The sequence below is a fragment of the Phoxinus phoxinus genome (genome assembly GCF_949152265.1).
Source record: "Phoxinus phoxinus genome assembly, chromosome: 1".
NCBI lineage: Eukaryota > Metazoa > Chordata > Actinopteri > Cypriniformes > Leuciscidae > Phoxinus > Phoxinus phoxinus.
This window is the reverse complement of record NC_136876.1, coordinates 44,733,324-44,744,050: the sequence shown is the minus strand read 5'-3', so window position 1 is coordinate 44,744,050 and position 10,727 is coordinate 44,733,324. Positions and strand designations below refer to the sequence as shown.

Here is a 10,727-nt window from a genome sequence, read left to right as displayed (position 1 = left end):
TGATTCACCTCATCGACTTGAATGTGGCATCATGTTTAACTTTTTTTGGTCAAATAGTGCTCTGTGCAGCCAACGACAGAAGAGTTTGCATGCTTTGCTCAAACTTTTGCCATTGCGTTAGAACTGGTTACACTTTTGTCGCTAGCGAAAACCAAATGGCGGCGCCGTGTGTGGAAACATGCAGATTAAAGGGATACTTCACCGCTGGAAAGATGAATGTGTATTTAAATTGGGTCATGTATGTAGTAGAAATGTGAAATTATTTTAGAAGTTGGTACCTTCTAGACGGAGAAAAGTCAGAAAATGTATTTTTGGCTCATGTGGATGAAAGACAACTCCCAGAATACACTTTCTTCACTGCCCTACGAGGCCACGCCTACCAGTTACAGAGGCCAGTATCGGAAGAGTTGATACAAAAAGGTTACTAGTTGACTCGAAACTGAAAAGACGCCGTTTTATCGTAAATTTCCGTTACGAGTCTGCCCGGGCTCGTCCTCCTGACTGCCGGGCCGGTCTCGCTCCTCTGCTGCCTCGATCCTCCATCGTCCGCGGCTGTTCCTCGCAGTGTTGCGGCTCGTGCGGATTTCGGGATGTCCGCCATCCGGCTTTTGGTTTCTGCGGTCGCCATTCATTATGTTTAAATGCACACCTTTTGTTTCATTCGGACTGAATTCATTCCGATTGGTGAATCTGAATGTAGTGTTTACACGAACGGTAAACAAGTGAACGGTTGATGTGCGTTTTAGCATTGCTAAGAAAAAATAAGTATGTAAGCATAGTCTGCGGAAAGTATTTCTACATCCCAATATGTGCGTGGAAAATTGTGCATGCATATTTCAGTGCCCGTTTTGTGCGAAGATGAAAACAGAGGTCTTTCGTTACAAGACGTGTTTGGGTCTTGGTGAGGTGATTTTTTACCTTCCTAAAGCACTAATGCCAATAAGCCATTAGGTGAGAACAGCCAAATGACACTGGAATACCAAAAACACCAACACTACAATCAAGCAATTGTCTTTGTTTTTCCACAGAAACAAAGAGAGAAGTCTTAAAATGTGAGATTTATTTGGTGAAAAACAGGGAAGAGATCCCATACATTCAATGGTTAAATCAGCACACTTTATGCAAGGCCACATTCCTTATGAGCCCCCATAAGGTGATGAGGATCCCCCCATATGGCTAGAACATTTGCCATCAGGGTGAGTTTGGTGACAGTTTTCAGCACACACTGGAGACTTGGGCGGTTCGCCGGCAGGCTTCACTGGCGGCTTGGGGTGTTCTCCGACAGGCTTCATTGGAGGCTTGGGCTGTTCGCCGACAGGCTTCATTGGAGGCTTGGGCTGTTCGGACGCAGGCTTCACTGGCGGCTTGGGCAGTTCGGAAGCAGGCTTCACTGGAGGCTTGGGCTGTTCGGAAGCAGGCTTCACTGGAGGCTTGGGCTGTTCGGAAGCAGGCTTCACTGGAGGCTTGGGCTGTTCGGAAGCAGGCTTCACTGGAGGCTTGGGCTGTTCGGAAGCAGGCTTCACTGGAGGCTTGGGCTGTTCACCATTGGGCTTCACTGGAGGCTTGGGCTGTTCGCCATTGGGCTTCACTGGAGGCTTGGGCTGTTCGGAAGCAGGCTTCACTGGAGGCTTGGGCTGTTCGCCGGCAGGCTTCACGGGAGGCTTGGGCTGTTCGCCGGCAGGCTTCACGGGAGGCTTGGGCTGTTCGCCGGCAGGCTTCACTGGAGGCTTGGGCTGTTCACCGTTGGGCTTCACTGGAGGCTTGGGCTGTTCGCTATTGGGCTTCACTGGAGGCTTGGGCTGTTCGCCGTTGGGCTTCACTGGATGCTTGGGCTGTTCGCCTGCAGGCTTTACTGGAGGCTTTGGCTGTTCGCCGGCAGGCTTTACTGGAGGCTTGGGCTGTCCGCCGGCAGGCTTCACTGGAGGCTTGGGCTGTTCGATGGCAGGAGTCAATGTAGGATTCAGCGGTTCAGATCCAGGCGTCACTGGAGGACTCGGCAGTTCAGCTGCAGGCGTCTCTGGAGGATTCGGCAGTTCGGCTGCAGGCGTCACTGGAGGATTCGGCAGTTCGGCTGGAGGCGTCACTGGAGGATTCGGCAGCTCAGCTGGAGGCGTCGGCAGCTCGGCTGCTGGCGTCACTGGAGGATTCGGCAGCTCGGCAGCTGGCGTCTGCGGTTCGGCTGTAGGCTTCACTGTATGGATACAGATAATCCGCTTTAATCCAGTCTCAGATATACAGCATAAAACACAAATTGCAAGTTTCTTATTTTAAGTATTAATCGTAATTATCCATCCGGTGCTGGTTCGGCTGAATACTTTTGACACATAGAACGGTAAAGCAATAAAATCAAACAAGATAAACTGAAATAAAGCCGACCCAAACACTAATATAATAACATATCACATACCTGTATATGGAGCCATACACTGATGTCCACATCCATTGCTGCAGCATTTCTCATTGTTCGGACAGTCACTGTCATAGTAACACAACTCGGCACACATTCCTGCTCCAGACTTTGTGCTTGGACACACCCCTGGCTTTGCTATTATACAGACACATGACAGAGAAACCACATCACTGAATACTGAATGTCTCATTCACCACTTAAAAAATGTAAGTTGTCAAAGATGATCAGATTAGTTTTGACAGGAATATTCAGTCTTTCTACTTCGTAGTTTGACGTTTAGTTCAAAGTGTTACTTGCGGTTTCTTTGCAATTGTGAAATTTACTAGCAATTTCTGAGTGAACACTTGTTTATACACCATTTTTTCAGTCTTTCTTTTGGAATATCTTTAGCATCCATCAATAATTAAACTCACTGAAAACAGGCGGCACACACGCAGTCCCACAGGGAAATTGACAGCATTTGTGTCCTCCAGAGCAGTCTCTATCACGAAGACATCCTCGACGGGACGGCACGACGGTCAGCATCGCCGGACACTGACCGGACACTACAGAAGAGGATTCAAGAGGATAGTTAGGGGAGACCAGGAAATGCTGTATAGCTTGTTTCAGCATTTGCAAGTCAGGGGTTTTGCAATACGTGCCACAAACTTTAATATAATATTCACATTTATCAGCTTCAAATCAAAGTAGCTTAGACATCTACCATTTCTCACTAAACTGCGTCAATTAGTTTCAAAGACTGAGAGTGCCGTTACAACCTATAGTTGGGCGAGTAATAGTGCAATGCTGATAGAAAACATGCACACCAGTAAATATGTGGTTTATACATTTACTGGTGTGTAACTAAGTGTACGTCTTCAAAAATTGTTATGCCATCCCCATGACCTCCCTCATTTCAAGCATTTTATTAGGCTACACAACACAAGAAAAGTTATAGCTCCCCATGTTAGAGGCTATTGAAGGCCTAAATAGTTGTTCAAATAGGGAAAACAAAACATGAAGCAGAAGTTTAAACTCAGGATTGATGTCTATGTGGTAACAATTGTGTAACCATATAGCATTAGTAGTCTTGATTTACAGTAAACTAAAATACTACATTAGTGATTGTATGGGTTTTACTTGTACAATGAAATAAATGCATAAACTTATGACAGGTTTGCATAATTAAAGCTTGCTTATTATTGAAACTAAACCACCATACAAAGTTAAACTTCCGCTGGACGTCTGTACTTTTGTAAACCAATGTGCTGAGATGGGTCCAAGTCATATTTTGTAAGGCACTTTCTTCGGGCTGTGCAATGAAGCTAAAAGATCTTCTCACCTACGACTCCAGCGCCTGTTGTGCTCAAACATGCAGACAGACACAATAAAACAGCACTAAACAAGCAGTACACTCGAGCTGTCATCCTCATGACCTACGATCTCACAATCAACTCTGCTAGAAGATGTGCTGAATTAGTGAGTCAGGAGGGGCGAACAGGAAGGAACACAAAACTACAATGAAAAACTGTGTCGCTGCATCAAAACATCTGCTAAATCCCACAACAAACACTGTAAAAAGGGTTTAAAGAGCTTCTTGAAAACAAGTTTTTATAGATCCAAGGAGGTCTAGGTAACTCCAACCCTGATGAATCTCACCTGCCTGTAGCTTTCTAGTAGCCTAATCTTGAAGACCTTGATCAGCTTGTTCAGGTGTGTTTGATTAGGGTTGGATGTCGTAATAATTACAGTAATTAGGAGATGATTGAGCGTTTGCCAAAAGAATCTGTAGTGGTCAGGTGGTACAGCGGTCAAGTGGTACAAGTCGGAGTAGTACCAAAAGTTTTAACCGTAATAAAAAATCTGTTTGAATGTCCTCTGCGATATCTTGTCCTTTTAACAGTTAAGGGGTTCTCCAGTGCCCTGACGCACTAGTCATTTTTCAGTTGCATCAGAGAATGTCTAATATGGGGAGAACTGCCACTCTCAGTAAACTTCCGGCTTCTGAACTGGTTGCAGTTCCACTCTGGTTCCATATGAGGGCGCTCACAGGACGAGTGCAGAATGAATGGAGGTCTATGGAGCTATACCCCTCAAAATCCACTTTTCTCGGGATATAATTTTTTGTCTAGTAATTTGAATGTTGTTTTCGAAAGGAGATGCAAAGAAATTACACATTGCTGGGTGTTCGATTTTTTAGAGTCACTTATTTGCTTTAAAAAGTATTTTAAAATGTCAATGACGTCATACACCTCGTACGACCAGAGATACTGCTTTATGGCAATCCTTCAGTCACTGTGGTGCTTTCACGCTTTGCAATTTCTTTTCTCTCAAGGCATCGACAACACACCTGACACAGGTAGATACACGTGCTAAAAGAGTTTTTGCTAGAAGAAATTCTGGTCCCGCTTCGGATGCCACGATACCATCAAGCGGTATCTCTGGTCGTAATCAGTCCTTCACTGACCAATCAGCGTTCATAAGCAGAATGCTAGCGTGTTATGGGCAACAACAACTCAACCTGTAAGTAATCGAAATGACATAAGTACTCGTTCATTCAACTTTCGAACTATAACCCATGTTGAACTTGCAAAACCTACAATCAAATCTGAGATTTCTCAACGGCGATCGGGTGAAAGAGACAAATGTAGCCGTCTAGTTCCATAGACTCCCATTAATTTTGCACTCGGGCGAATGCCCCCAGTGGAACTCTGGTGGAACTACAACCAAAATTCGATACAATAGGACTTAATAGGTAGTGGCCAGGCTCTCCGTAGACGGGCTCTGGTTGCATATTGCTTCTCCGTGTTCACAAGTTTCAGTCCTTTCAATATAAAAGTCTTCTCTACTGACTGACTCACTCATAAAGACAATCTTTGCCACCATCTCATGGTGAAATAATGTAACTTCTGTTCCTGTTCACGGTCAGGGACTATTCTTTCCAGCTGAAGGAAGCCTTTGTGATTTTACTTCATGAAAGTTGCATTGATATATATTTTTTAGCTTTCATTTTTGCATCGTGTGGTAACTCTGCTTCGTGTCATGCCTAACAACTCCCTTTAGCTGTGACTTATTTACGATACAGCACAGCCACTCGTACCTTATTGCTTACATGTTATGTGCTTTGAGACATGAGGTAATTTAAAGGTGACATATTATGCCGCTTTTCACAAGATGTAATATAAATCTATGGTGCCCCCAGAATGTGTCTGGGAAATTACAGCTGAAAATACAACCCAGATCATTGATTAGAGCTTGTCAAAGTTTCCCCTTTTTGGGTGTGAGCCAAAACGCGCTGTTTGTGTGTGTGTGTCCCTCTAAATGCAAAAGAGCTGCTGCTCCCCGCCCCCCGTTCAGAAGACGGATGATCCTTTACACGAGCTTCGGATACTCCGTCAATAACAAAACACGCAAATTTCAGTCAAATTTCAGAAATAAGTAGCGGAGTGCAGCCTTACGGAGAGACTCAGGAAGAGGTTGCAACTTTTAGACTTAACCTGGACGTTTCTGAATGGTTAGTGGATACAGTTATGTAGTTGTTGTGGAGTTACATTGATTCACCTCATCGACTTGAATGTGGCATCATGTTTAACTTTTTTTGGTCAAATAGTGCTCTGTGCAGCCAACGACAGAAGAGTTTGCATGCTTTGCTCAAACTTTTGCCATTGCGTTAGAACTGGTTACACTTTTGTCGCTAGCGAAAACCAAATGGCGGCGCCGTGTGTGGAAACATGCAGATTAAAGGGATACTTCACCGCTGGAAAGATGAATGTGTATTTAAATTGGGTCATGTATGTAGTAGAAATGTGAAATTATTTTAGAAGTTGGTACCTTCTAGACGGAGAAAAGTCAGAAAATGTATTTTTGGCTCATGTGGATGAAAGACAACTCCCAGAATACACTTTCTTCACTGCCCTACGAGGCCACGCCTACCAGTTACAGAGGCCAGTATCGGAAGAGTTGATACAAAAAGGTTACTAGTTGACTCGAAACTGAAAAGACGCCGTTTTATCGTAAATTTCCGTTACGAGTCTGCCCGGGCTCGTCCTCCTGACTGCCGGGCCGGTGTCGCTCCTCTGCTGCCTCGATCCTCCATCGTCCGCGGCTGTTCCTCGCAGTGTTGCGGCTCGTGCGGATTTCGGGATGTCCGCCATCCGGCTTTTGGTTTCTGCGGTCGCCATTCATTATGTTTAAATGCACACCTTTTGTTTCATTCGGACTGAATTCATTCCGATTGGTGAATCTGAATGTAGTGTTTACACGAACGGTAAACAAGTGAACGGTTGATGTGCGTTTTAGCATTGCTAAGAAAAAATAAGTGTGTAAGCATAGTCTGCGGAAAGTATTTCTACATCCCAATATGTGCGTGGAAAATTGTGCATGCATATTTCAGTGCCCGTTTTGTGCGAAGATGAAAACAGAGGTCTTTCGTTACAAGACGTGTTTGGGTCTTGGTGAGGTGATTTTTTACCTTCCTAAAGCACTAATGCCAATAAGCCATTAGGTGAGAACAACCAAATGACACTGGAATACCAAAAACACCAACACTACAATCAAGCAATTGTCTTTGTTTTTCCACAGAAACAAAGAGAGAAGTCTTAAAATTTGAGATTTATTTGGTGAAAAACAGGGAAGAGATCCCATACATTCAATGGTTAAATCAGCACACTTTATGCAAGGCCACATTCCTTATGAGCCCCCATAAGGTGATGAGGATCCCCCATATGGCTAGGACATTTGCCATCAGGGTGAGTTTGGTGACAGTTTTCAGCACACACTGGAGACTTGGGCGGTTCGCCGGCAGGCTTCACTGGCGGCTTGGGGTGTTCTCCGAAAGGCTTCATTGGAGGCTTGGGCTGTTCGCCGACAGGCTTCATTGGAGGCTTGGGCTGTTCGGACGCAGGCTTCACTGGCGGCTTGGGCAGTTCGGACGCAGGCTTCACTGGAGGCTTGGGCTGTTCGGAAGCAGGCTTCATTGGAGGCTTGGGCTGTTCGGAAGCAGGCTTTACTGGAGGCTTGGGCTGTTCGGAAGCAGGCTTCACTGGAGGCTTGGGCTGTTCGGAAGCAGGCTTCACTGGAGGCTTGGGCTGTTCACCGTTGGGCTTCACTGGAGGCTTGGGCTGTTCGGAAGCAGGCTTCACTGGAGGCTTGGGCTGTTCGCCGGCAGGCTTCACGGGAGGCTTGGGCTGTTCGCCGGCAGGCTTCACTGGAGGCTTGGGCTGTTCACCGTTGGGCTTCACTGGAGGCTTGGGCTGTTCGCTATTGGGCTTCACTGGAGGCTTGGGCTGTTCGCCGTTGGGCTTCACTGGAGGCTTGGGCTGTTCGCCGTTGGGCTTCACTGGATGCTTGGGCTGTTCGCCTGCAGGCTTTACTGGAGGCTTTGGCTGTTCGCCGGCAGGCTTCACTGGAGGCTTGGGCTGTCCGCCGGCAGGCTTCATTGGAGGCTTGGGCTGTTCGCCGACAGGCTTCATTGGAGGCTTGGGCTGTTCGGACGCAGGCTTCACTGGCGGCTTGGGCAGTTCGGACGCAGGCTTTACTGGAGGCTTGGGCTGTTCGGAAGCAGGCTTCACTGGAGGCTTGGGCTGTTCGGAAGCAGGCTTCACTGGAGGCTTGGGCTGTTCGGAAGCAGGCTTCACTGGAGGCTTGGGCTGTTCGGAAGCAGGCTTCACTGGAGGCTTGGGCTGTTCACCGTTGGGCTTCACTGGAGGCTTGGGCTGTTCGCCATTGGGCTTCACTGGAGGCTTGGGCTGTTCGGAAGCAGGCTTCACTGGAGGCTTGGGCTGTTCGCCGGCAGGCTTCACGGGAGGCTTGGGCTGTTCGCCGGCAGGCTTCACGGGAGGCTTGGGCTGTTCACCGTTGGGCTTCACTGGAGGCTTGGGCTGTTCGCTATTGGGCTTCACTGGAGGCTTGGGCTGTTCGCCGTTGGGCTTCACTGGAGGCTTGGGCTGTTCGCCGTTGGGCTTCACTGGATGCTTGGGCTGTTCGCCTGCAGGCTTTACTGGAGGCTTTGGCTGTTCGCCGGCAGGCTTTACTGGAGGCTTGGGCTGTCCGCCGGCAGGCTTCACTGGAGGCTTGGGCTGTTCGATGGCAGGAGTCAATGTAGGATTCAGCGGTTCAGATCCAGGCGTCACTGGAGGACTCGGCAGTTCAGCTGCAGGCGTCTCTGGAGGATTCGGCAGTTCGGCTGCAGGCGTCACTGGAGGATTCGGCAGTTCGGCTGCAGGCGTCACTGGAGGATTCGGCAGCTCAGCTGGAGGCGTCGGCAGCTCGGCTGCTGGCGTCACTGGAGGATTCGGCAGCTCGGCAGCTGGCGTCTGCGGTTCGGCTGTAGGCTTCACTGTATGGATACAGATAATCCGCTTTAATCCAGTCTCAGATATACAGCATAAAACACAAATTGCAAGTTTCTTATTTTAAGTATTAATCGTAATTATCCATCCGGTGCTGGTTCGGCTGAATACTTTTGACACATAGAACGGTAAAGCAATAAAATCAAACAAGATAAACTGAAATAAAGCCGACCCAAACACTAATATAATAACATATCACATACCTGTATATGGAGCCATACACTGATGTCCACATCCATTGCTGCAGCATTTCTCATTGTTCGGACAGTCACTGTCATAGTAACACAACTCGGCACACATTCCTGCTCCAGACTTTGTGCTTGGACACACCCCTGGCTTTGCTATTATACAGACACATGACAGAGAAACCACATCACTGAATACTGAATGTCTCATTCACCACTTAAAAAAATGTAAGTTGTCAAAGATGATCAGATTAGTTTTGACAGGAATATTCAGTCTTTCTACTTCGTAGTTTGACGTTTAGTTCAAAGTGTTACTTGCGGTTTCTTTGCAATTGTGAAATTTACTAGCAATTTCTGAGTGAACACTTGTTTATACACCATTTTTTCAGTCTTTCTTTTGGAATATCTTTAGCATCCATCAATAATTAAACTCACTGAAAACAGGCGGCACACACGCAGTCCCACAGGGAAATTGACAGCATTTGTGTCCTCCAGAGCAGTCTCTATCACGAAGACATCCTCGACGGGACGGCACGACGGTCAGCATCGCCGGACACTGACCGGACACTACAGAAGAGGATTCAAGAGGATAGTTAGGGGAGACCAGGAAATGCTGTATAGCTTGTTTCAGCATTTGCAAGTCAGGGGTTTTGCAATACGTGCCACAAACTTTAATATAATATTCACATTTATCAGCTTCAAATCAAAGTAGCTTAGACATCTACCATTTCTCACTAAACTGCGTCAATTAGTTTCAAAGACTGAGAGTGCCGTTACAACCTATAGTTGGGCGAGTAATAGTGCAATGCTGATAGAAAACATGCACACCAGTAAATATGTGGTTTATACATTTACTGGTGTGTAACTAAGTGTACGTCTTCAAAAATTGTTATGCCATCCCCATGACCTCCCTCATTTCAAGCATTTTATTAGGCTACACAACACAAGAAAAGTTATAGCTCCCCATGTTAGAGGCTATTGAAGGCCTAAATAGTTGTTCAAATAGGGAAAACAAAACATGAAGCAGAAGTTTAAACTCAGGATTGATGTCTATGTGGTAACAATTGTGTAACCATATAGCATTAGTAGTCTTGATTTACAGTAAACTAAAATACTACATTAGTGATTGTATGGGTTTTACTTGTACAATGAAATAAATGCATAAACTTATGACAGGTTTGCATAATTAAAGCTTGCTTATTATTGAAACTAAACCACCATACAAAGTTAAACTTCCGCTGGACGTCTGTACTTTTGTAAACCAATGTGCTGAGATGGGTCCAAGTCATATTTTGTAAGGCACTTTCTTCGGGCTGTGCAATGAAGCTAAAAGATCTTCTCACCTACGACTCCAGCGCCTGTTGTGCTCAAACATGCAGACAGACACAATAAAACAGCACTAAACAAGCAGTACACTCGAGCTGTCATCCTCATGACCTACGATCTCACAATCAACTCTGCTAGAAGATGTGCTGAATTAGTGAGTCAGGAGGGGCGAACAGGAAGGAACACAAAACTACAATGAAAAACTGTGTCGCTGCATCAAAACATCTGCTAAATCCCACAACAAACACTGTAAAAAGGGTTTAAAGAGCTTCTTGAAAACAAGTTTTTATAGATCCAAGGAGGTCTAGGTAACTCCAACCCTGATGAATCTCACCTGCCTGTAGCTTTCTAGTAGCCTAATCTTGAAGACCTTGATCAGCTTGTTCAGGTGTGTTTGATTAGGGTTGGATGTCGTAATAATTACAGTAATTAGGAGATGATTGAGCGTTTGCCAAAAGAATCTGTAGTGGTCAGGTG

The 10,727-nt window shown here is 46.1% G+C and overlaps 2 protein-coding genes across 6 annotated transcripts; both read right to left on the bottom strand.

The window, feature by feature from the left end:
• Positions 1-880: 880 nt before the first annotated feature.
• LOC307002350 (uncharacterized protein) lies at positions 881-4,094 on the bottom strand. 3 transcript variants are annotated; one of them, XM_079619912.1, is made up of 4 exons: positions 3,732-4,053; positions 2,824-2,955; positions 2,408-2,545; positions 881-2,191 (listed from the first exon to the last, which is right to left on the bottom strand). In XM_079619912.1, the coding sequence occupies exons 1-4, from the start codon at positions 3,820-3,822 to the stop codon at positions 1,137-1,139; spliced, it is 1,416 nt and encodes a 471-aa protein (XP_079476038.1). In that variant the 5' UTR covers positions 3,823-4,053; the 3' UTR covers positions 881-1,136. The 3 variants fall into 3 exon arrangements, with proteins under 3 accessions (XP_079476038.1, XP_079476040.1, XP_079476039.1); XM_079619914.1 differs by having other exon boundaries at positions 1,040-2,191; positions 4,049-4,094; XM_079619913.1 differs by having other exon boundaries at positions 1,040-2,191; positions 3,612-3,994.
• Positions 4,095-6,822: 2,728 nt separating this feature from the next.
• Positions 6,823-10,589, bottom strand: LOC307002294 (uncharacterized protein). Of its 3 annotated transcripts, none has more exons than XM_079619768.1 (4): positions 10,268-10,586; positions 9,360-9,491; positions 8,943-9,080; positions 6,823-8,726 (listed from the first exon to the last, which is right to left on the bottom strand). In XM_079619768.1, the coding sequence occupies exons 1-4, from the start codon at positions 10,356-10,358 to the stop codon at positions 7,060-7,062; spliced, it is 2,028 nt and encodes a 675-aa protein (XP_079475894.1). In that variant the 5' UTR covers positions 10,359-10,586; the 3' UTR covers positions 6,823-7,059. The 3 variants fall into 3 exon arrangements, with proteins under 3 accessions (XP_079475894.1, XP_079475895.1, XP_079475896.1); XM_079619769.1 differs by having other exon boundaries at positions 6,965-8,726; positions 10,374-10,586; XM_079619770.1 differs by having other exon boundaries at positions 6,982-8,726; positions 10,366-10,589.
• Between the last annotated feature and the right edge of the window lie 138 nt (positions 10,590-10,727).

Bases quoted from the DNA above. Each gene is read 5' to 3' on its own strand.
- LOC307002350 (XM_079619912.1), bottom strand. From the start codon at position 3,822: ATGAGGATGACAGCTCGAGTGTACTGCTTGTTTAGTGCTGTTTTATTG. The intron at 2,956-3,731 runs GTGAGAAGATCT...CCTCTTCTGTAG, and splicing joins AACAGGCGCTGGAGTCGTAG to TGTCCGGTCAGTGTCCGGCG. The intron at 2,546-2,823 runs GTGAGTTTAATT...TCTGTATAATAG, and splicing joins GTGTGTGCCGCCTGTTTTCA to CAAAGCCAGGGGTGTGTCCA.
- LOC307002294 (XM_079619768.1), bottom strand. From the start codon at position 10,358: ATGAGGATGACAGCTCGAGTGTACTGCTTGTTTAGTGCTGTTTTATTG. The intron at 9,081-9,359 runs GTGAGTTTAATT...TCTGTATAATAG, and splicing joins GTGTGTGCCGCCTGTTTTCA to CAAAGCCAGGGGTGTGTCCA. The intron at 8,727-8,942 runs GTATGTGATATG...GTATCCATACAG, and splicing joins GTGTATGGCTCCATATACAG to TGAAGCCTACAGCCGAACCG.